General features: G+C 43.3%; 1 protein-coding gene and 1 long non-coding RNA gene across 5 annotated transcripts in view; one reads left to right on the top strand and one right to left on the bottom strand.

Annotated features, from left to right (window-relative positions):
* Nucleotides 1-388: 388 nt before the first annotated feature.
* The window catches only part of zbtb20 (zinc finger and BTB domain containing 20), a 31,382-nt gene continuing 6,094 nt past the window's right edge, over nucleotides 389-25,676 (bottom strand). For all 4 annotated transcript variants that reach the window (XM_030362404.1, XM_030362405.1, XM_030362403.1 and 1 more), the window contains 3 exons: nucleotides 17,723-17,854; nucleotides 13,159-14,724; nucleotides 389-12,167 (listed from right to left, as the gene is read on the bottom strand). In XM_030362404.1, coding sequence (XP_030218264.1) covers nucleotides 11,638-12,167; nucleotides 13,159-14,704 — 2,076 coding nt within the window. In that variant the 5' untranslated portion in view covers nucleotides 14,705-14,724; nucleotides 17,723-17,854 and the 3' untranslated portion in view covers nucleotides 389-11,637. The remainder of the gene's footprint in view (nucleotides 12,168-13,158; nucleotides 14,725-17,722; nucleotides 17,855-25,676) is intronic.
* On the top strand, nucleotides 3,573-24,676 carry LOC115547897 (uncharacterized). Its single transcript, XR_003977437.1, has 2 exons — nucleotides 3,573-3,706; nucleotides 24,632-24,676. It is a non-coding gene; the product is annotated as an uncharacterized LOC115547897 (long non-coding RNA).

The raw sequence follows: 25,676 nt of genomic DNA, 5'->3' as shown, positions 1-25,676 counted from the left end.
ATGGTCATGTTGATGAGCCATTAGAAGCTGTTAAAAAAAATCCATCTTTTATGACATAATAATGTTAGTGTCATAAGAGTTGGTCTGTCCACCACCAATCTGTGAGTGGACACTCCCTCTTCTGATGTCATAAATTGATGGATTTTTAAATGGCGTGTAATGGCTCATCAACTAACACCTGGTGGCAAAATACACCTTTTAAGACAATGTCAAGAGCGTGTTCTTTCAGGCAGTCTAGATCAAGAAACCCAATCCAAAAAACAGTTTCAATGAATCTTCAAGGTGTAAGCACGGATGGCAGAGATATTGGGTGAAGGTGATCTTTTATTTCAGGGCAGGAGAAAGAAACGGACAGAAAAGGGTTTCATGAAAAGAGACGAGAGCAAAGTAACGTTGTGTGAAGTACAGGAAAGTACTGGTTTTTATTCCTTCATAATCAAACTTCACAAACAGCTCGAACTTGTACAATACCTCAGTGGGTGAAAATTACAAAAAAAGTGCTGGTAACATTTACAAAAATCATCCTTACTTAGCAACAATCAGTTTATTCTTCCACACTTTTTTTAGTATTTTGTATTAAGGCTTAATACTTCTGTATAAAGTATATGCAAGATAAGTCTTCACAGTTTTTCGAAAAAAGTCACAATATTATGTAACATAATGAAGCTTTACGGCTATTTTCTTTATAATAACAAATACACATCACTGGTAAATATATGTGAAATACAGGGCTTATTGTAAAAGGACAATAATGATACTGTTTGCTGTAATAGCTTGCTTCCACACACTGTTAGAGGAAAGGTGGGACATACCATTGCTATAACTCAAGAAAGGGGGGGAATGATACCAACACTTGGGGGGAGATCGCCTCCAAACTTTGGCACATCCCTTTAAACAATTTCACAAAATATTAAAATAATTCTTTTAGAAAGAATACGGATGGAAGAATATTTAAACTGGCATAAAGTGTAAAAACATGCTGTGGGGTAAGGTGCTAAATCAGATATTACTAGGCCAGCCTATTCACACATGAATAAGGTGCATTTTAAGACTCAAAGCATGTCGGGCTTCCTCTTAGATGTCAACAAAAATAATAATAAGTAATAAATACACATGTTTTTTTTCTTTCGTTTTTTTTTTTCAAAAACAAAATCTAAATGAATTAGAACCAATAGTCTTGAGGCGACCTCATGCGTTCCCATGGTTACAGAGACGAGAGCATCTCTAGTACAGATGTGTGGTTGTGTTCCCATGGTTACAGAGACAAGAGCATCTCTAGTACAGATGTGTGGTTGTCCAGCCATGGCGTACGGTACAAAAAAAAACTGTATTCACTGTGAGTGTGTGTTATTTGCTTTCTCTTTCTTTTTCTTTTTTTCCATTTTTTTTAAACTGTGGAGATTGGTAAATGACAACATGTGAAGCGATTATTCAAAAAAGGATGGAATTTAAAACTGAATGCGAAACTAAGCCAAGATATATTCACAAGATCCTCTAAGCTGCACTGGTTTACAGGTCAAACAGATGAGCTCTAGCCCTAGACTTAACCAATTTCACCCTCATGCATACTGAACGGTTAAAGTGACGCAACAAGCTTGCTTAAATAGTCTACATCACAAAAAGCAATTTGGTTTTTAGTGCAAACACAATTGGCTGGCTTCAGCTTCTCAATAATAACGAGCTCACCAAGGATATTACAAGAAGGCACGTACTTATGCTTCCTCTAACACGCGACATATTTAAACAGACCGCCACATCTCTCAGCACACCACAGGGCCAAGGGGGGGACGGGACAAGCTACTACGGTCAGATTAAAAAGAACATGGCGAATGTTTTGAATGTTGTACACGTATCGATCGACAGAGAAAATAAAATAAACTGGTTCAATATTATCACCCTCTGCGGTTACGCGCGTCATCGATTGACCATAGCAGTTGAATTTGCCAAAGGGATGCTGGGGACTGATGGACACAAGTTCTCTACACAGCACAGTGGCGTGCGTTACAAAAAAAAGGTGCATTATGAATCTATGTTCTCTCAAAAGCATTTCATACATGGTTTTACTTTTAAAGCATTTTGTGTCATCCCAAAAAATAAAGATATAAAACAAACAAATAAAAACATTAAATATACCAAATCTGCTTCAACGTGATACAATAGTGTGAACATGAAGGTGTATGGGCAGACATTGACATGGTAGGGTGTATCTTGTTTGATAGAGTTTATCAAGTATCTTCACGACTGGCCTTGTGATGAAGATACTTTAGACATGGGTCCTTCCTCTCTCCTTGCCTGTCTCTCTCTGGGTAACGAGCCGCTTGATTTGTCCAAAAAATATCACACGAGGATAAAGAACAAGCTTAGCCAATCAGAACAGTGGTAATGCCCCCTCGAATTTGGACAACAGAAGTACTAAGGGGTACGTACTGAGTAGAAAACTCCTCCGAACAACATACCGAATTCCAAGTTCAAGTGCAATCAAAAGGCAGAAATGTCCAAATATTGTACCATTATTCAAGAAGGCTCAAATGCTCCAAACTCTCTTTTAAACATTTCATCAGCATTACTGTCGGGGCAGATGACCTTCATGTTCTTAAAAATGTGTTAACTGATCTGAATTATATTGCTTTTGATAGGAAAAAAAAAGTCATTTGACCAAAAATGTTTAGTGCAAATCTCTTTCTGGTTTTGGGAAGTGGTGTTTGGCTTTAACAAGACTACATGTTACATCTGCTGTACAGCAATACCCTCCCAGGTGATATTGATTGCTGGATTGCTGCCAAGGGGCCCGCCATTTTGATTCCAAATCAAAACGTTCCAACTTGACTTAACTCTCCATTTTACTGGTTTCCTTTCCTGCAACAATTTGGGTAGAAAAGAGAAAGGATCTTGGGGCACTGGTTACTCATGCTCAAATGACCGCAGCAGTTTGAAGCAATATAAAATAAATGATTTGCTTATACGTTGTATAGAAGTCCTATGGTAATATTTGAAGTGTGTATTAGACATGTATTGTACACTCGGAAGGGTATATCTGTCAGGATGGTGTGCAGTTTTAAGTCTGTCAAAAACAACTCTCTCTCATCTATGAAATGTACGAAATTTCACCCCCCAAGTCCAGTGTTCGACAAATCAAATGATTACACGTCATCCAAAACACACACACACACACATAGACACACACACACACACACAACGACGAAAAAATGAATCCCCCATTTTTTAAAACAGCAGTCAATACATTTAGAACGAGCTTGTTTCATCATCATCATAATAATAATAATAAAATGAATAATAATATTATTAATAATAATAATAAACCAACTTGTATTTTTAAATTAACATTGAAGCCAGAAGGGAGAGCTACGTTAGCGCAGCGTGTAACTGTAATGGTTGCTTGGTTGTCTGCTTTACAGCAACTGCTCCACTTCTGCTCTGTTCTGAATAGGAGAAGTATTTCAGGGAGAGAGAGTAAAAATGGTGAGCTAAAGCTAAACAAATTATCCACATGTAAAAAAAAAAAACACACACGTTATAGTTCAACCCAAATACAATAAAGTTTTTTTTACAAAAGCATCTACATACAAGATATGGCAGGAAGTCATAGGGGAAGTGCTTGAGATGGAGGGCACACACACACACACACACACACACACACACACACACACACACACACACACACACACACACACACACACACACACACGTGTGTGATCACTGATTCGCGGAACCACACACATTCTTATAAAAATAATTGAGAAATGCGACCTTTACGACAAGTAATGAAACATGGCCCAACTTATTCAAATTTTAGATAGAGTTCAGACAGAAATGAAAAATATACAGCAGGTTCTCTAAGAATTTAAATGTAAAGTATTGTCAATCGGTTACATTCTGCTATGGGTTTCAGAGTGTGTTGATCATATAAAAATATACTCTTTCCATTTCGTTTTGACACACACTTGGTGTATTTGGACCACATTTTTATCATATTGAAACTGAGTTTGGTTTTAATTTATTTTTTCCTTTGTTGTCTTTGAGTTTGTCAAGGTGGTGAATTGTCAATGGTGAGAATTAAAGGATTGTAAAATGATGAGTACAAAAGCATTTCTGCTCCGATCGGATTGAATGCTTCGAGACTGAAAGTTGGGAGGTCAAAAATGTCTTTCTTCCTTTTTGGCTTGATAAATAAAACTACAAATATGTGCAAACGTAACATCTTGGTCCGTCTCGTGACTAAAACAATAGTTTCATTGTTCGTGATCTCTGTCAGAATAACGTATTTGGGGCACTTTTAGAATTTAAAATAGAGCAACCGTATTTTTAAACTCTCAAATGGTCTCTAACAAAGAAAGCACAAAACAGACATGTGAACATAGAAACATTTCTACCTTAATTTTGCTTACGTGAGTATGAAAAAAAACCTAACCCTTATATAACTACTTGTTTGAAAAATGCAACATTTAAAACCTTATACATACTATAACATGCAACGCTCAAAACCCAGCTACTGTGTCCAATTCTTTTTTCTTTTTTTTGTTGCATTTCTTTAAAAAAAATTTTTTTTGGTCTACCGTATGAAAGTATAACAACAATGACACCAACCGATGGGAGTTAATGAAGAGAGATAGATGCAGTCTGTACAAGCACCCTGCCACACACAACTAAATCAAATCAACTAGGAATCTTGAAGATTATACAAGTCCATACTGTAATAGGAAACACACACACGACACATTTTCTCCCTAACACTAAAATACAGATCCCCTAAATATTCTTACCATTCTTTGGTATTTTTTAAATAATAAAAAACAAGCAATTAAAATGGCCTCTAGCGATACTAATGGCCCCATCTCGCACACGACCACACCTTTTTCTCAAACACTAGTGCTACATTACATTTTTTTAATTGAAAGTTTGCATGCCTGTTCTGACAATTATCATGTAATCGCTGGCTGTTCGATCTTAGATCTTATTCTCCTCTCAGAATGATAGAATGATTATTCCTAAAATGTATGAGATAAATTATGGGTACCCTTTTTTCTCTCTCAACTTTGGGAAACAAAGCAGGGGCAGTGCTCGCTACGGCAGGAGCGCCGACCGACGTGTAAAAGGGGTGAGCCTGGTGAAATCAGGACTGGTTGTTAAGTGGGTTAGTGTGGAAGAAGATGGAGAACACCTAGCTGGGCTGGAATGTGCTGGGCTTCGTAGGAATGTATACTTTTTTCAGTTTGGGTTGCTTTTCTTCTGTTGACATTTTTAGAAAACTATATGTTCAGATAGCTCTCGTAGGATCCCGACCGATAAACACAGAACAGGCTACATGTAAGGTCTTCGTAGGCTAAACTATATCCAAAATTAAACTCTTCACAACCGAAAAAAAACATTTGACTGGAAGGGACACTCTTTAAAATATATATCCCCCATCAAAACAAAAATAACGATTTAGTTGAATCGAAGCTCTTTAAATGCAACTGTGTGGTGACAAGAGGGTGTATTTAGTATAACTCATAAGTGGCACATGCTGGTTAACCTCTGTTATATTTAATAAATGTATTTGAGAAAGCCGACCGCAAGTATAGCAGCTGTGTTACTGCAAAAGTTAGCATGGCGGCTGTTAGCATAGGGATGTTTAATAGCTTTGATAGCATGTAGGCTATCCCAGGCTATCCAGGATAGGCCTACTGTTACATGTTTCTGGTCAGTGTGTAGTAGCTTAGCAAAAAACTTGTACAAGAAAACGTCTGAGTGTGGTATGGAAGTTGGGTGGAAGGGACAAGCGGTATGAAGTGATCTGTTTATGTTTTTTAAATATCTTAAAAATAGGTTTATGCAAACTAAATGTTTAACATTACGGTTTCACTCATAGCTATACTCTCCTAGTTTTACTCTGTGTAGATTGTGTATTTTGGGAGGATGTAAAAGAGAAATTAAGGGAATTAATGTGCTATCTTAAGAAGAAAGTGAGCAATTCAATCCTTACAGGTGACACTGCAATTATTATTATTTTGTGTATTATCGTCGTCAAAATGTTGGCGCCTATTATTTTCAAGGGGCGACGAATACCAACAGTTATCCACATTTTCCAATTCAAGAATTATAAAAGTTTAAAAGGACGATTGTGCTCCTATTCTGGCAACCCGACATTATGGGGTCAAGGCTTTCAATCAGCGTCCAACATTACACACATTTCTTTGACGTGATTGTATGATTGCTAAATGCTTGCTTATCAATACAGCCAGTCAACATTTGTAGTAGAAAAAAAAGACAATTTCAGCAGCCAATTAGTGATAACACGTGAAGTACAATTCAAGCTGTAAAATGGGTTTAAATCCAGTGACAGAGAAAGTTCCAAACAGAATAATGCAAAATAAATTCACAAGATGTATTCCGATGGTAAAGCCTTGGGTTTTAGTACCAGAATGGATGTGCTTTACAAGGCTACTTTCTCTTTCACTTTGTCGAATGTGACTTGAACTAAAAAAACAAATGCCCAAATAAATGCCAAACAGCAAGGGAACCTCACTTGAATAATCTTCCTATCACAGAAAATAAAACTAAATGATTAAAACCTAGAAATGAAGGCCAGTTTTATTTTATTTTATCGAGCACCAGAATTCCGTTAATCTTTTAATCCTCCATAAATATATTAAATGCCAGCTGCAAATTAAACTGCATATATCATGTTTTGTGAATAGAACATGCCGGGTATTTTAAAGGGGTCTCTCGAAAGGATACACCCACGGTGAACGACGTCCTTCAAGCAGTCAAGCATAAATAGTGTCATCTCAATAGACCATTGTGTATATACTGTATTTGTGCAACGGAGGAGAGCAAATCTATGAATATGTTGTATAGTTTAAATAGGCACTTGATAGGCGTATCCCCTATATCCCAGAAGGTATCACCTAGCTGCATGTATTTCTTTATCTAACTATCTGAAAATGTATTTCTGTATCTGTGTGAAGATGGTCTTATATACATCGTATATTTATAAGAAGTTAGGTATTTGTATGTACGGAAGTAGGACCAAAGGAAAGAAAGCTGTCGTTGAATATTCATTGAGTTGAGTTGCATCTTAGTACGAGTTACAGTTTACAGTTGAACTTTGAGACTTGGTACATGCATGGAGATGATAGGTGAATGAAGTGTGAAGACTGAAGAGAATGACAGACGTATCCTCACGGACCCAAACCCTTTCTGCTTACTAGCCGTGCTTCTTATGTGTTCCTGTCTCGTTTTATCTCGACAGACTTTGTGTGTGTGCGGAGCGAGCACACACGGAGGACATCTTAGCCGCTAAAGTAGCCTTATCATATCACGCCCAACTATGAATAGACGAGTCAATATGATGGCCTGAAAAATGCGGGATTAGGTTCGGAAATGAAGATGCATAACGATGAAGAAGAACGCACGAGGGACGCCGAAGTAGACCCTGGACTGTGTGCAGGCACACGCACGCACACGCACACGCACACACGCACACGCAAACACACACACACACACACACACGACAAACAATAATATCGTCTAAACACCATACAAAAAGCTGCTGACTCAAGGCTATCTATGTTACCACGTTTTGTTTTGTAAAAATATATGTATAGCATACACTTTACAAACGAAAGGTCTCCACTTTTTTTTTTCTTTTTTTTTCTTTTAAATCTAGCAATTACAGAAGCACAATTGAGAAATTGGTCGTGGTGAAGGGGTGTGTTGCAAAGTTTTTTTTTGCATTTTAAAAATGCCAGACCATTTGCAACATTGAGGATTATGAATAAAAGCACAAGAAAAATGGCTATCAGAAGCAACGTGAGAAGAGGAGAACGACGGGCACGGAGCAACATGTGGCGTCTCCGCCATGTGGAAGGTCATGCCGCACAAGCTAAAATAAAAAGTCAGGAGCTCTCCTCGCTTAACCCTCGTTTGCCATTCAACACCTTACAATAAATACAGAACGTCGACGGACCATAAGAATCAGTCATTAAGCCCTCATCTGGATCACTGGTTTTCTTTTTTAAAAAAAAAAGAAACATTTTGTATAGCATGAATCCGGAAAAGAAACCAACGCCAAGCTAACTAAGCTAACCGACTATAAAGAACAATGATAACAAGCAGATTTATAAAGAAGACGCGTCTAGCTACAGTCAATAGTGCATTTAATATATGTATAATACAAAATATGCAAATTTAGGTAAACTGCGAGATGCAGATAAGTGCCAAGAAGGAATGCTAGATCACCAAATACACACACTTCACTAACACAACTAAACTAGTATATTCGTCTTTGCTTTCAGATACATCGCGATGTTAGTTTGGCAGTGCTTGAGTCTGTACTGAGCAGATCAAAAATAAATCCAAAATATGAGCAGTGTGCCATAGCAATGCGGTTGGAGATATCCCGGCAGTTGCTTTATATATATTCTATATTCTATATAGTGCATTGTCTGTTAAGGCAATAGAGAAAACCTTGGTGGTGCTGTGTAAAGACAAAGTAGCAGGCGACCAACGCTACAGATGGTAACCACCAACAGTACACACGCACGACAGACGGCATACTTATCCACAGGCAAAACTAGTTGCTACTTTTTTATCGTTATTGAACCAACTGGTTTGGTTTAGTGCCTAAATGTGTATTTTCTTTCCTTAATGAACTCTGGTGTACTTTGATTTAGTGATGGGGCGACTTAAATGCGGGCTTTCTCTTAGGACAACATTTGTTCCAATAGTAAATATCAGTTCCCTTTTAGTGGTGTGAATTGAAACTGTACTCTGTGGAGTGTGAAACCGACGCCACAAGAGTGTGTAATCGCGGCTCGGCAACACCAGCGAACGTGATACAGAGCCTCTCTGGTTAGGGATAACCAAGAGGTCAATATTTGATCTAGTCTGGAATCAAATCCACATCATGTGCCCTGTTTTCTATCCGCCTGGGTGGTTTGGAACGCTGCTTCTTAGAGTACCGGCGCTGCATATTGCGAAGGAAGCACAGAGTTCACACATATTTCACTTTTTAACAGTTGGATTGGGCTAAACATCACGCGGACACTCACAAACACAGAGGAAGGGTCCCGACTACCACTGACAGGTCTCACACTGCATTCCATTACATCCCAGATATTTCCAAATACACCATAGGATACACCATATCATTTTTTACATTATTATTATTATTATGAATACTATTATTATTATTATTGTCTTTATTTGTATTATTGATGTTGTTTTTGTTTGGCTTTGATGGTTTTATAGGAATCTGTCCTAATGTATGTACATTTGTCACTGGGGGGAATTTATAGATTCATTGAAAAGGTTCAAAGGAGAAATACAGACACACTGTGATAGATTGAAATGAAATAAAAAACAGCAGAAAATGAAAGTAAATATGTGATGGCAAGCAGTTACAAAAGCCAAGAAATGTTGGGTGGCTTATTATTGAATAAATTGAAGGAAGGAAAAAATAGCTCTTCTACTCTCTACTCTCTACAACCAAAGATAAGATTGAAAGCTGATTCTGCTAGAACTATAACATCTCTGCTAACGGTAGTGCACTTATTGGTTTAGGCAGTGCAACATATATGCAAGAAAACAATGCAGTCCACTTATTAAAATTATTGTTTTTTTTCCTGCTGGTTAAATTGATTAAATGAAAACCATAGAGGGTAATTTCAAAGGAACAGAAACAATGACATATTAAGCACAGGCATTCAATGACAATGTGCAAAGTAGCACTTAAAAAAAAAGGACCTTACAGCTTGGAGCCGTGTGTGGGTCGTTATATTATCACAATACAACCGCCAACGCGCGATATATCCGGCAGGGAGAGGATACGAGCAGTTGTATGTGGCTCCTGTATCTGATTTAGAAAGAAAACCAAATGAATTAAATAATAGGGAAACCACGGTCACCTCATGCTTGATTGACACATTTCTCCTCCAAACTATTTTTAAAACGACCACTTCTGGGTCTGTTTGATTGTTTGACTTTAAACGGAAATAAGGAATGTACACTTCAATTCTTTGAATCCTTTGACCAGCATACCGGTGACATTGGTGGTTGTACTTGATTTGTGACTGTATTTCCTTTCAGAAATGTTGCATGCCATTTGTGCCACTAGGTGGTGCTGTGCATCAAGAGAGAAAAAAAAAAGGATTGTAGTTTCTACCTGGGAACAGGTTGTACATAGATTCCAGGAAGGAAGTAGGACGGCATTTTTGTTCAGTTTTTTTTGTTTTTTACAGGTTTGATAGATATTATTCCCTCTGTACCCTCCTAAAGAAAGCCTTGCTTGAACACTGTTCAGATATAATTTGATTCCAAAATTGCAGCCACATGACTGGGCTACCCTTGATAACACCTTAACCACCAATGGTTTACCAGTGGGGTGAAAGATGCCAGCGGTAAGAGAGGAGGAGTTTCGTTCAGCATACTCAAGCCCTAACTCTGAGTGTAAAAGGCCCAAAAAAAAAAAAAAAAGCCGGAAAAGAACATCTGGCTTTTTCTTTTTTTTATATGTTAGGATTTGAAATGAAGTGGTCTACCAGCCTTAACAGTCTTCAAAGATATTAGTGGCAGTGTATGCGAACAAGTCAAAAGCTCAAACTCCAAAGTGTTAATGACCTTTGATCGATTACTGTCTCATCAACGCACTCGAAATTGAGCAAACTCAACCTTTCTTAGCCATCAAGATTTATGGACAATAAAACCATGTGCGAAACCCCTGTGACTGCTAACAGGAACATGGCATTTCAATTAAAATGAGTCAAACTGGTACCTTGACAACAGCGTCATTGTCATCCCTTAAAAACCATGGGAATAAATAAACCCAGTGTCAAATTAAAGTACTCTCTGTGTTTGTTTTTTGTTTTTTTTATTTTACATAAGAAGGCAACCTTGTGACCATCAGTATTTTAGAGGGAATATGAAGCCTAACCCAGATGTGTGTGTGTTTGCTGTCGTCGTTGTTGTAAATTATACCACAGTAAGCTTGGACTTATTCATGTTCCAAACTGGTCAATATGGGCTCACATCTGCCATGGTAAACATCTCATGGCAATGCACACGTACACACACACACAAGCACACACACACACACATACACACACACACACACGCACGGGCGCGCGCGCGCGTACACACACACACAGATACACACACGCAAACGACCACATAGACGCATATGCAAAATACACACACGCACACACACACATACATATGCACTTGTATACTCCTACAAACATATCTACATTATATGTGTGTTTGTGTGTAATGTGTTTCTCGTGTAGGCCTTTCGGTAGTGTTCAACACATAATCAGTATTTTAGGAAAGCACACATTTAGAGGCCTGTAGTTGGATCCATCCAGTAGATCAGTTTCAAACTACTAAGCCTTAAGGCCACCAATCTGTTTTCTTTTAGAATAACAAACAAAGAAAAGAGAAGAAAAGAAAAAAAAAAACATTTTTTGGGAACTCAACGTGCCAGTGTCTCTACTCATTACTCTTCATACCCCCAAAAGAACAAACGAAAAAAGGAAAAATCTAGTGCCATTTAAATTTCTCATTCTTTTTTTTTTCTCTCGAGAAAAAAAAAGAGTATTTTTTCATCTTTTTTTTTTGTAAATTTTTTTGTCGTTGTACTTATCCGTCGGAGACGTGCATGCGCACGTGGTCGTTGAAGTGATCCATTTGGTCAAACTTGGCGGGGCAGATGGAGCACACGTAGGTGGTCCCGTCCTGGCAGCCGGCCTCCGCGGCCACGCCCAGCCCCACTCCGCCCCCCACGCCGGCACTCACCGGCATGGCGGGGGCCGCCACCCCGGCCCCCGGCTCGGCGACGACCATGGGCATGGGGATGGAGATGGGCCCTGTGGGGCCGACGGGGGAGCCGCACAGGGCGGTGACGGCGGCGGCGCCCGTGCTGTGCAGCGCCATGTGGCGCTCCAGCAGGGTTTTGTGGGAGAACTTCTTCTTGCAGATGTAGCACTCGTAGCTCTTCTCGCCGCGGTGAAGGCGCATGTGCACGTTGAGCGAGCTCTTCTGCGTGAAGCGCTTGTTGCAGATACTGCACTGGTAGGCGCGCACGCCCGTGTGCGTCACCATGTGTTTGATCAGGTAGTCCTTCAGGGAGAAGGACCGCCAGCAGATACTACACTGGTGGGGCTTCTCGCCTGCAGGGAGGGAGAGAGAGAGAGAGGGAGAGGGAGAGAGAGAGAGAGGGAGAGAGAGAGAGAGGGAGAGAGAGAGAGAGAGGGAGAGAGAGAAATTAGTTAGGCTGCTATGGGTCTCTATCCTCCATTCCCCTATTCCAATCAACATTCAACTTAAACTCTTGCATCTGTCCATCTCTAGGAAGAAAGAGGGGTCCCTCTTGTGGGTTACTCCTCAAGGTTTCTTCCTTGATGAGTAAGTTCCTATAATCCTATAATGTGGGCCTGTGAAGCACTTTCAGACTGCAACTTTGATTGACGGGCTATACAAATACAATCTACTCCACTTGACTTGTATGAGCATTAGGGACACGCAGGAACAATTCTGAGCAGTTGTTTATGTGATCTATATATAGACTTATATTATGTGAAATACTACGCGGGCAATATAAAAAGAGAGGTTAATCTCCCCCCGCTGTGATGCAGATGAACACTCTTCAACACATCGGGACGACCCTTAAGATCATCTTTAATATTGTCCTCCTCTTTAATATCAACATTTAATATTTGATCTACAGCAACACGATCATAAAGACGCGCAGGGCGATGGGGTCGACTCAGCGACTGAACTGACGCGCTGTGGCGGTGGCGCTGAACGCACTCTGCATTAACCACGCGTCAAACCATCCATTTCCCAAGGGTTAGGGACACAGGTGGGCCCTCAGCGCTGGCTCACCGACTTATGTTCTCAGATGCGTTGCTTGTTTGAACAAGACATCACAAGAACATAAGTTAAAAGGTAAACACAAACACAGACACCTTGTATGCACACATGCAGGCATACGGCAACGCACACGGCAACGCACACACACACACAAAAACACACACGCATACATCCAACACCTGCCATTACGAATAACCGAAACACAGACACAACATCCATTTAGCAGTGACACGGCGAGGGAGAGCGAGCGAGAGAGAGAGAGAGAGAGAGGGAGCGAACGTGACGTACCGGTATGGACAAACATGTGTTTGACGTAGTTCTGTTTGGCAGTAAAGGTCTTACTGCATAGAGTGCACTCGTAGGGCTTCTTCTCCCCGGGGCCGATCCCGCCAGCCGCTTGCTGCTGCTGGGAGGACACCTGCTGCTGTCCCGACAGGGGGTTGGGGTACGACGTCATCGTCGGCGGCGGCACGGCCACAAACTGAGGCTGCGGGCCGACGATGTTCTGTGGAAGGCTGAATAAGAAAGGCTTGTTGCTGGCCGACTGCCCGCCGAACAGGGGCAGGTAGCCGTTGCCAGCCGGCCCGATCACCGGGGAGTTGCTGGTCATGGTGAGGGGCATCCTATGGTTGCTGGTGAGAGATTCTGCACCCTGCCGCAGGTATTGCGGCGTGCCGGACAGGGACTGGCCGGACGCGGGGTTCCCCAGGGGCTGCATCATGCTCGCTTCACTAGTGCTGTGGCAGGAGCCTCCGTCCTCGTCCCCGCCCTGCTCCGGGGACGAGTCGTCCACCTCGATCTGCACGGGGCCCTCGTCCCCCCCGTGGGGCAGCTCGCCCGCCTCGCGCCCGTAGCTCATCAGGTACTGCTGCTGCTCCATGGCGTCGGGCTCGGTGCCGATGGACGAGCTCACGCCCGAGTCGAAGCTCTCGCCCTTGGGCTCGCTCTCGGGGCCCTCGGTCGCCTCACCGTCCTCCTGGCCGCACTCGCCCACGCCGTCGTAGCGGTCGTAGCCGACGTCCTCCGCCTCCTGCTTGATGTGCATGCGCACCGGCCGCGGCTGCTTGCGGCAGTGGGTGCTGCTCTCGTTGGACAGGAAGCGCTCCATCTGCTGGGACCGCTCGTGGATGCGGGTGATCCAGGGCGGGTCCTGGGCCTGCTGGTCCTTCTGCTGCTGCTGCTGCTGCGGCCCCGCCCCCAGCCCGGCCCCGCCCCCCGCCGTCGCCTCGAAGTTGGAGGCCAGGTTGGCGACGAAGGGCGGGCGCTCGCGGGCCGTGCCGTTGGGCAGGGACAGCCCCGGGTAGGAGTAGAGCGAGTAGGCGCTGTGCTGCGACGTGGCTTGCATATAACCGGACTCGGCGTCACTGCTGGGGCCCGACGTGCCCGACTCCGGGGTGCCGAGCGGGGTCTCCTGGCCCGAGTCGCCCGGGATCAGGGGAAACCCCCCGGCCCCAGTCAGTCCCACGTTCTGGGACACGATGCGCGTGCACTCGTCGATGACCGTCTTGATCTGCAGGATGCTGGCCGCCGTCAGGATCTGCAGCGCCTCCGACTGCGACACACGCAGCAGCCCGCTGTACATGAAGTCGATCAGCTTCTGAACGGACTGCACCGACACCACGGAGGGGATCTCGATGTCGCTGTAGCCCAGGAGCAGCTTGTCCTGGAAGAAGGGGCTGCCGGCGGCCAGCACGCAGCGGTGAGCGCGCAGCATACTGCCATGGATCCGCACCGTCACGTCACAGAAGTGCCCGCGGTTCCGCTGCTCATTGAGGGTCTCGAGTACAGAGTTGCTGAAGTTGTGGAGGTTGATGTTATGAATACGCTCGGTCATCCCCTTGCAACTGGTGTCACCTAACCCCCCGGGAACCAAGGAGGAGGAAAGACAAAAAGCACTTGTTTAGAGCGGGTGAACGTCTACAGCCATGCTGTGCTATTACACTCATACAATTAGGGCATTTGGCAGACGCTTTTATCCACAGCGACTTACATCGTTTATTGCACACATGGACACACCGACGGCAGAGTCAACCATGCTAGGCAACAGCCGGCTCGTCAGGAGCAGTTAGGGTTAAGTGTCTTGCTCAGGGACACATCAACACTCGGCTAGGAGGAGCTGGGGATCGAACTAGCAACCTTTTGGTTACAAGACGACTGCTCTACTTCCTGAGCTATAGCGGACCCCACACTCGTGTATAGGATGCTTTCTTCCCAAAGGAACCCGGATGTCATGTAGGGTGAGGTAAGCGGACCTTGCTCAAAGATGCCCCAACCTAGCAGACTGGGGACCTGGGGATGACTGGGGGACTGCAGAAGTTCGTTCAAAGCGGGATGCGGTTGCTGACTCTGTTTCAAGGGCGGGGCTATCAGATACCTCCGATCATTAGCTGTTAACATAGAAAAAGGTGCAACCCCCGTTCTATTGGGTTACAGTTACTCAAATCAAGCCAATCCACCGCCTCCACCCTCTCTAAGCTGAACAACGTGATACCTGGGCAAGATGGGCCCTAGACATGATGGTTTGTGGGGGATCTGTTAGACTGTAAGACAAACAAAGGGCTGTTTGGTGCTAATACCAACCCTTCAGTTACTCCAGTGATCAATCCCTTTAAGAACAATAGAGACAGAGGTCTGGCAGGGAGAAGGAGGAGGGGAACAAGATGAAGGTGAATCCACATTAATTGTTTGATCAAGTCCTTAAGAGGAGCTGGAGGATAGAGACGGATGTTATGGGAGAAATTAACCCTTACTTTTTATGTAAACTATGAGTATTATCAGGCCTATATATCATATAGATACATTAATAGTGGAAAGTAGATAATCATCTGTTTTTCTATAAGTTGAACTTGACATGACGCCAGAGAGTCTGCCCCAAACCTACTTCTGGTGATCTGCCAGTGTAGGGATCAAGGGGTCAAGGCGTACTGACGTCAACCTAATGTTTAAATTAGCTGCGGATGTTGACCACATACTTAAAGGAATGTATGGCTGACCGGCCTTACCATAAAAGGAGAACAATGCATGCTGTGGGCGGCCCTACCATACGGGGAATAGCTTGGTGTGTGAGAATATAAAGGCAGGGATCGTATACATCCAGCAGTGCTTTGCAAACTACTCGGCCTTGTTGTTGCTTGTTGAACAATAAAGTCCTCTGTCATACTTGCTCCGGACTCCTCGATTCCTCATTCTCTCTTAGTTAGTTGAAGTGATAGAATTCGGTTATTTTCTACCACACCACTAAAAGCGGGGGTCTATGTCGGATCTGTCAGGGACGCGTGAGGGTGTGTTCATATTAACTCTTTGATCAGTCAATAGTGCTGGTGCCAGAAAGGGGTCTGACAGGGACGGGTAAAGGTGTCATCAACTAACAGCTGGGGTCAGAGACAGGGCTCTGGCAGGGAGCGGGATGAAAACCGAACGAGGAAAAAAACAGATCTAACTGTTTAGCGGTTGACACATTCCTCGACAGGACATTGGGGATCGGAAACCCAAGCCACCATACTATTCTGCTTTACAATGATACTGTGATGAAGGATAAATTAAATTCTTGTGCGCAAAGCCTTGTTATGGACAAAAGCATTCTTGCTAAATAATAAGTGTTATGTCCATGAAATAGCTATGCGGCCGAAGGCAATTTATCATATAAAATATTTTCTGAAATATTTTAAATGGATCTAGCTTTTGGAGGCACTGGTCTACAGAGCTTTTATCTTTTACGTATACTTTGGAACCATAAAAGAGAAATAATGGAATTTAAGTAATTCTAAAAAAAATACTTTAAATAATGTTAAAGTGAAATGCGGCAATCAAACAACTTCTCTGTGAGGTTGTGTGTTTTTTTCTAGCTTTTTTCAAATGAAAAAAAAAACACGACGCACGTCCTCGCCGAAGGACAATTAAAATGGTTTCCGAGTACATTGTACAAGTACATCAAGGATTCTTATCTGGCTGTAGTATCGCCCGCCGACAATAGGGGGCGAACTTAGCTCACAAATAGATTTGGCTCCTTTGTCTGCCATGTGTTCCCGTGATGGCGCTTTCTCACTATCCCGGGAAAACACTTACAGTAAATGCACCGCAGTTTTAACACTGTTTAAGTTTAATCTTTGCTCAGTATTTCCATTCCAAATGCTGAGGAAAAATCTCCAAATAAAACAAAACTTGGAATTCAAAAGTAATGTAATAAAGTAATAAACAATATGACAATGTGCAAAAATAAGATTGGTTATCTAATTTCTCATTTAATTCAGATGTTTCTTTGTATACAGGAACAAAGGCTCCTGTAGATTCTAATGACCCCACCCGTGAACGGCTCTCCAACATATTGCTTACAAAAAAAGTGAGACAAGAAACTGCCTCCATTTTGTTCTTGGATAGGCCTAAAATACAAATCTGCCCCATTCAAAATATCCAAATGAACGTTTTTTTTGTACTTACCGAGTTTCCGAATGTATGAATGAATGCATATTTTACATTAAATCCAGGTGTGAATTTTGATACATTTTTCAAACTAAACACAATGAACACAAAACACATTTCTCTGTTCAACAAAAGGATTAACGTCCAAAAGGAAAGGACGTAACAATTTTTTAACTTCCCCTAAACCCGGCAAACACACAAAGTGTATTTGAAATACAAACTGGTTCCACACAAAATCCTATGCGCCGTTTTCCCCACCTTTCACAGCGTACATTTGTTTAAACAATGAAAACAAGCCTGCAGGGTCCTTCTAGTCCCGAGCCCTGGAGACAATCGAGAGCCCCACAGCCAATACCGTTAAATGGTCCTTCTGCTCACCGGTTAATAACCTGAATAACGGCAGGGGAAACACCATAGGCGTTGTAGTACTCACAGCCAGATAATGTTGTGTGGGAGAGGAGGTGTGTGTGAAGCTGGAGAAGGCTTCAGGTTTGCTGGTGGCGGAGGTGTGGCGGGTCAGGGGGCACGGCTAGGTGCTCCGGCGGCTCCTCTTCGTCCAAATCATCTGTTGATTCGCCGGCCGGTGCGGGTCCCAGCCCAGGCAGGAGGAGGAGGAGGAGGAGGAGGATGCAGGAGGCGGCAGGGAGGAAGGAGAGAGAACATACAACATGTGTGTGAGTGTGTGTGTGTGTGTGTGTGTGTGTGTGTGTGTGTGTGTGTTAAAGAGCCCAGGCATGAAGCAGAGCCGGATAGGAGACACACACACACGCACACATACTCATACACAGCATTAACGTGGAGCCTTGGCTCCGCGGAGCTAACTAAACACAGGAGACGTCCCCGCCGCTCTACCTGACCGTCAATTACGAATCAAGGTTGAAAATGACACAGCTCCTAGGTACAAATCTTCCCTCGGCAGTTGTGCTAACCTCTCGTAGAGCCACACCCTCCACACAAGACTGCTTTTCCTCACAAACGTACACTGATTCTCTTCTCAAGAGCTCTGGAAGCACAAGCACAGGGAGTGTGAGTGTTAAGTGTGATACCGAAAGAGTGTTGGTAGGGGGGTGTGTGTCTGTGCGATGTGTAGGGCTGTGTGTGTGTGTGTGCGCGTAGGGTTGGGTGTGTGTGTGCGTAAGTATGTGGGCTTAGGGGTGTGGGTGTGTGTGTATGGTTGTGTGTGTGTGTGTGCCTCAAATGTGTGTATGTGCGTGAGTGAGTCAGTGTTTGCGTGTGTGTAAATATATTTCTGTGTGCATGTGTATAAAAACATTTTTATACGTGTGTTTGTGTGTGTGTGTTCATGTATTGGATATATAGATTAACTTATTTTTAGGACATGTCGGCCAGCTAAATATTTGATTAATTTTAAAGCATGATCCTGGGAAGATACAGGTAGCAAAGTTACCAAGAATACATTCAGTAAGACAATGGGTGAACAAGATTCTTAGGGAAACTTTTGCATGTGGGTAGTGAATATACAGGTAACAAAGGTGAGCGGGAATGACCATCGTGGAGAGTTTAGGATTGGCGGGAGAGGCCAAGTTAAACTGCAATACAATATGGGTGAGGTAGATATGTCTGCAAGGCTGCAAGACAGTTAAAGGAATTTACACAACAGATAAGTTATTCGATTGGCATAGCCTTAGTATCAGACTTTGTGGCTACAGTGACAATACAAATGCCAATGATCTTAACGGCTCGTAAGTCAGAGAGAGGTATCTCTAGGTACAGGGAGAATGTATATGATTCCTTTTAAATTGACTTGTAATTATATAAACAAGGTTAATATAATTTGTGGATAATTGTATATTATATATTATGATTGATATTTCCACGACAATAGGAGTGTGTGCGTGTGTGTGTGTGTGTGTGTGTGTGTGTGTGTGTAACCAGACAGTGGTATCTCAGGACATGGAGGCATCATGACCCCAGGCCCCGGGTCGCCTGACTCCGCCGTGTTTAGCATGTGATTAGCATGTTTAAGTAGCATACTGGGGCCCTGTATTAAAACCCCACCAACTGAGCTGATTAAGTTTGTCACCAGCGAGCAGTAGTTAAAGTGTGACTGAGTACAGTCAGAGAATCAGCGGCTGGATCCGTGACAACAGAGTCTGGTTGGAATCCTAAGGACCTGTACAAACCTGAGCTACTTGTACTACCACCACTAGTTTTAGTATATTATAGATTAGATATTAGATATACATTAGAAGGACTAGTTTTACTCAGTACGATTAGTATATCTATTATTACTTACTGGTATAAGTATTACTTATATTACTTACTACTCATGTAAGTGGATTAGCATTCCTACTACACCCATTATTCTTATTACTTATCTACATATTTTATATTAGTTCTTACTATGCTTATTCGTTAAATATTACTATTGACATTCATTAACCTTTACTGTTGCTATTCATTTACTATTGCTTAATAACCCATCTTGGTTAATAAAGTATATAATCTAATAGTATAACTAGGCCTACTACTACCTACAACCAATGTTACTTCATATATTTCTCGTACTACTACCCTCACTTTAACTACAACTATCACCTTTACTTCTGCTGATAGTATTCGAAAATGTGTACAAACTGTGTGACGTACATATGATGATAAGGGTAGCTCACGAAATCCCCCCGATAACATACATAATATATCTATCTATCAATAAGTACATGCAGTACTTTTCCTTCAGGATGGCTTACTTGTAAATTGTAACTTTGTTCGCAGGCCGTACATCTCACCAGAACAATGGAAGGTGAAATCTCTCAATGTTCAACAAGACAAGTGAGAAATAAGAAATACACATTAGTCCCTCTCTCTAGTGACTCAGACTGTGTTTCCACATTACATATACCATGAGACGTGTGTGTGTGTGTGTGTGTGTGTGTGTGTGTGTGTGTGTGTGTGTGTGTGTGTGTGTGTGTGTGTGTGTGTGTGTGTGTGTGTGTGTGTGTGTGTGTGTGTGTGTGTGTGTGTGTGAGTGAGAGTAGCCCATACGAGTATGATATCAGGAAATGAGGGTGTGAAAGTTTAAGATGCAACCTCACCAAGGCTTTCTAATGGCATCTGCTGTGCCGGGAAAACACAAACTTTTAGCGTGGTTCAGAAGAAGAGCGCCTCAGGAACAGTGGGTTCATTCGTTATTAATGGACTTCTTTAATCTTTTAAACACACACACACAGCCACGCACGTACACACCTCAAATATTTTGGTTGGCTCTTACCAGACAGAGCTTTTCCCTGCCTCGTGTCAGGACAATGGAACCTGAACATGAATCTAAATGTATTCACTGTACATCAGTCAGGAGAACGTACATTTAAATATATAAGTGCACATCCCCCCGCCTCTTCTCTTTTCTCAAGCACACATGTAGTAACACCCCCCCCCCCCCCCCCCCCCCCCCCCCCACCTGAGGGAGGGGGTGAACCGAGGTAAAACCTGGCAACAAAGGGAGGCAGGCCTGGGGGGGGGCCTGGCTGCCCAGACTGCCACTCACAGCCCTGATTCCATTTTAGCTGTGCCACAGTACGCTGAGCAGCAGCCGGCCCTACCTGCAGTGAATTCTAATCAGCCCCGGGGTCTCTCTCCCTCCCTCTCTCTCCTTCCCTCTCTCTCTCCCCCCCCCCCCTTCTCTCGCTCCCTTCTCTCTCCTTCTCTCTTGTGCTCTCTCTCTCTCCCCTCTCGTTCCCTTCCTCTCTCTCTCTCTCTCTATCTCCCCCCTGCCCCTCCCCTCCAGAGCCTGCCTCGGACTAAATGGGCTGATGATCCTTCAAAATTAATTAGATCCTCGGCGGCGGCGGCGGCCATTTTCTTTCTGCTCCTTATTGTTCTGCCGGAGGGAGATTTGTGAAGTCACTGTATTTTTGGGATCTCTCCGTGGCTGATATTGATCTCTCTCACTCGCTCTCTCTCTCTCTATGGCCCAGTGTTTGCATGCTTCTCTCTCTGTTCCTCTCTCTCTCTCTCCCCCTCTCCCCACCCCTCTCTCTCTCTCCCTCTCTGTGTGTCTGTCACTTGGTCTGCCCCTCAAACATGCATGCACACAAATGCACACACACACACTCTCTCACACATACACACACGCACATGCACAAACACAAACACACAAACATGGGCACACAAACGTGGACACACACACACACATATGCGTACACACACACAGAGACACACACAACGTGGACACTAACACACACACACACACACACACACACACACACACACACACACACACACACACACACACACACACACACACACACACACACACACACACACACATAGTGGGCCTGCTGCTTCAGGACTGTGCGTCGGGAGGTTTTCTGTCAATAAAATCCCTTGAGGTCAGTTTGTCTGCTCTGAAATCAGACACAATGCTGCAGACCCGGCCCATGTTCTGCATGCTAGTGCCACCACAACAAAGACCAGAGCACCAGAGAACCAGACCAGAACACCAGAGAACCAGACCAGAACACCAGAGAACCAGCCCAGAGAACCAGAGAACCAGACCAGAACACCAGAGAACCAGACCAGAACACCAGAGAACCAGAGAACCAGCCCAGAGAACCAGACCAGAACACCAGAGAACCAGCCCAGAGAACCAGACCAGAACACCAGAGAACCAGCCCAGAGAACCAGAGAACCAGACCAGAGAACCAGACCAGAACACCAGAGAACCAGACCAGAACACCAGAGAGCCAGCCCAGAACACCAGAGAACCAGACCAGAACACCAGAGAACCGGACCAGAACACCAGAGAACCGGACCAGAACACCAGACCACAACACCAGAGAACCAGACCAGAACACCAGAGAACCAGACCAGAACACCAGACCAGAGAGCCAGACCAGAACACCAGAGAACCAGACCAGAACACCAGAGAACCAGACCAGAACACTAGAGCACCAGACCAGAACACTAGAGCACCAGACCAGAACACCAGAGTACCAGACCAGAAAACCAGACCACAACACCAGAGAACCAGACCAGGGCACCAGACCAGGAGACCATAGAACCAGAACAATAGAACTAGAACCATAGAACCATTGAACCAGACCGGACCGTGCCAAGGAGAAGAGGAGACGGAAAACCAAACCAGACACGCCAGAGGAGGGAAGATAATGAGGAGGAGAGGAGGAGGGCCGGGTTGGAGGGGGGAGACATTGAACCAGACCAGACCATAGAAGAGGAGGGGAGAGGAAGAGAGAGGAGGAAAGGGGAAGACAGAGGGGGAGAGAGGAGAGGAGAGAGGAGGGGAGACGGAGAACTAGACCAGACCCAGCCGGGGGAAAGAGGAGGAGAGAAGGAGGCGGCGCGGAGAGCAAATGAGGATAGGACAGGAGAGGAGACAGCGAATCAGACCGGGCCAGTGGAGAGGGAAAAACCAGATGAGGGGGAGAGAGGAGGAGAGGAGACAGAGAACCAGACAGGACCAGAGGAGTGAGGAGGGGAGAGAAAAGGGGGGAGGACAGTGAAGCAGACAAGACCAGGAAAGAGAGGAGAGAGGAGCACAGAGGAGAAGACGGACGGCGACATCACTAGACAGTCAGGGCCGCCGGATTAATGAGCTGCCCGAACCAGCCGGCGAGCTCATGAAATATACCGCATCAAATTAGACATTAGTTAATCAAGAGGAGGGGGTGGAGGTGTAGATGGTTAGCAGGGGGTTTAAGTGGGGGGGGGGGGGGGGGGGGGGGGGGGGGGGGGGGGGGGGGAGAGGGGGGAGAAGCAGACACAAGAGGCAGGCTTGTGTGAGGAGACGGTGTCGGTCATGTGAATAATATAGGTGTTGAATATGCAAATGCAGCTTACAATACACGCATAGATTTTCATTTTAAATCCGACAGGGAGAATAGGGCCATAGGGCATGGGTTGAGATCTGGAGGCTATGGATGTGTGCATGTGTGCGTGTGTGTGTGTATCAGGAAACTGAGACAGAGACTGTTCCTAAACTAAAATACATTTACATTACACGTGTCGATCCAATTCCCTATGAATCACGCATGCTTTTTACATTCTGTCAATCTCTTGTTTGTGATGCGTTGGGAATGAGAGAAGATTGTGCCCACATTTTTTTAACACATTTTCTTATTTTTTTTGTGTCTACACCTACTCTCCTCAAACATTTATCTCACACCACAATCCATGTCTTGGTGTGTTTCTATAAGATTAGGCATTTTTGTTTTTAGGAACGTTTGGTGCGAACAAAGTCCACGCCTTGGCCGCCAATTTACTGCTCTCTCAGCTATAAAAAAATAACAAATTATAAAATGAAATAAAAAATGGTACACCTTGTCCACATTAGGCTGACCTATGTACCACGCCCTCATTTCAGTGATCAAATATTCACAACTTTTGGGCTAACTTGCAGAGTAATGCAATATCATAATAATAATAACATCTTGGGTAATGTGTTTGGGCCTATATATATATATATATATATATATATATATATATATATATATATATAAACACACACAGGCCTATATATAGATATAGGCCTATATGTATATATATATATACATATATATATATATATATATCAACACACACATGCCTATATATAGATATATCTTGATATAGGCCTATATCTATAAATAGGCCTAAATATGAAGTGTCTGAAGTGTCAGCACATTAACTCTTGGACTTGAATCCCACTTCAGTAAATATAAACTAACAACCATCCATTACTGAAGATCGAGACGATTTGCATTTACACTCGGTCGGTTTTTAATGTTAACGGACTGAAAGGCAAAAACATATTAAAATAACAAAGATTCCACTGTGTGTGTGTGTGTGCGCGTGTGTGTGTGTGACAAAATAACAATGGGTTTTATCAATAATCTTAACGTTGGGGATAATACTAATACTACAATACTACACCAAACACACAATGTAAATGGCTGGTTGACCGTTAGTGTACATGTTTGCTTCATGATAAACATTTCTTACCTGTTATGGTCCCCTTGAGTTACAATATACAGTGGCTGTGCACTCTGTCTTTGTCATTAAGAACAATGTAATTGGTGGATGGGTGGCACTGCATCTTAATCAATGAAAATAAACAGTGAAAACTAAACTATGAAAATAATCATTACAAATGTTTTAGGTGAATGAATAGGTGTACTCCCAGTAACCACAAACACCAGCACTTGTATCGATGGTGGTGGTGGCGTGTTTAGAATCCAGCAGTTTAAAAATCCATTTAAGCGATCGTTTTTATTTCTTTAAGATGGAAATGTTTCAACAAACGCAACAGCTTCATGAAACAACTACAGGAGAATTTAATTACTTTTTGTAGCTTGCTTGATTCGCACCGACATAGGCGTGCACACAGACACACACACACACACACACACACACACACACACACACACACACACACACACACACACACACACACACACACACACACACACACACACAGACACACACACACGCACACACACACAAAATGTCATAAAATATGGCTCTTTATAAAAAGCAAGTGGACACCATATATAAATGGATGGTGTGTATGGATGGTGAAGTGTACCACTAGGCACTGAAACAAATAATAAAAAAATAAAAAGAATCACATGATTGTTTATGATGTATGAAATTAGCGACACCATCCACTGTGGTCCAAAATATCAAAATATTTTCGGCCTCGTAGCCGACTCCTCTTCTATTAACAAGCTCCTCTTATGAAAAAAAGAAGAAAAAAAATAAAAACCACAACCATTTGGTGCTCATGTGATCTTCCAAAAAACTGCTCCAACCCCCAAGCAATTGTGGCACAAACAGAGACTCGTTTTGGCACAGGTGTCCATAGCAACTGCAAAATCTTCCAAAAAATGAAAAAAAAAGGGAGGGAAAAAAATTGGTTATCGTGTACCAATGAGGAAAGGCAAAAATTTATTAATTTTTTGTTTGTAAAACTAGGGTGGGGCAGCCCTTCTCTTTTATCATGTCTCACAAAGACAGGGGCCAAGTTGGGCTCTGCCAGCAGAACAAAATAAACATGTCCTCCATTTCAACATGGTTTTCGGTAAGGAAGCAAATTCAGGATCTTTGGTAGGCCTAAACGACTTGGCATTTAGAAAACGAGGAGCTTGTAACGACAGCCAGACTACTACTACAAAGTTCAGGCTTCCACGGCAGATGTGGTCTGTGTTTAACTCGATACACTGCACACAATACCATCTAAATACTGCATAGACAATGTCAATGTCAAGGATGGATTTCATCTTGAGAGCGAAAACCATTCGTTGTCCTGAGCCTGATGGGTAACTTGAATCAGTGTCAAGCAAAACTCCCAAGGAGATTTCTAGCCTTCCCTGTATAAAACCAAATTCATATCATGCACTTATAAGACTACTTATGTGTGTGTGGCCATTTGG

This window comes from Gadus morhua, chromosome 7 (genome assembly GCF_902167405.1).
Source record: "Gadus morhua chromosome 7, gadMor3.0, whole genome shotgun sequence".
Classification (NCBI taxonomy): domain Eukaryota; kingdom Metazoa; phylum Chordata; class Actinopteri; order Gadiformes; family Gadidae; genus Gadus; species Gadus morhua.
This window is presented reverse-complemented; position numbering and strand designations above follow the sequence as displayed.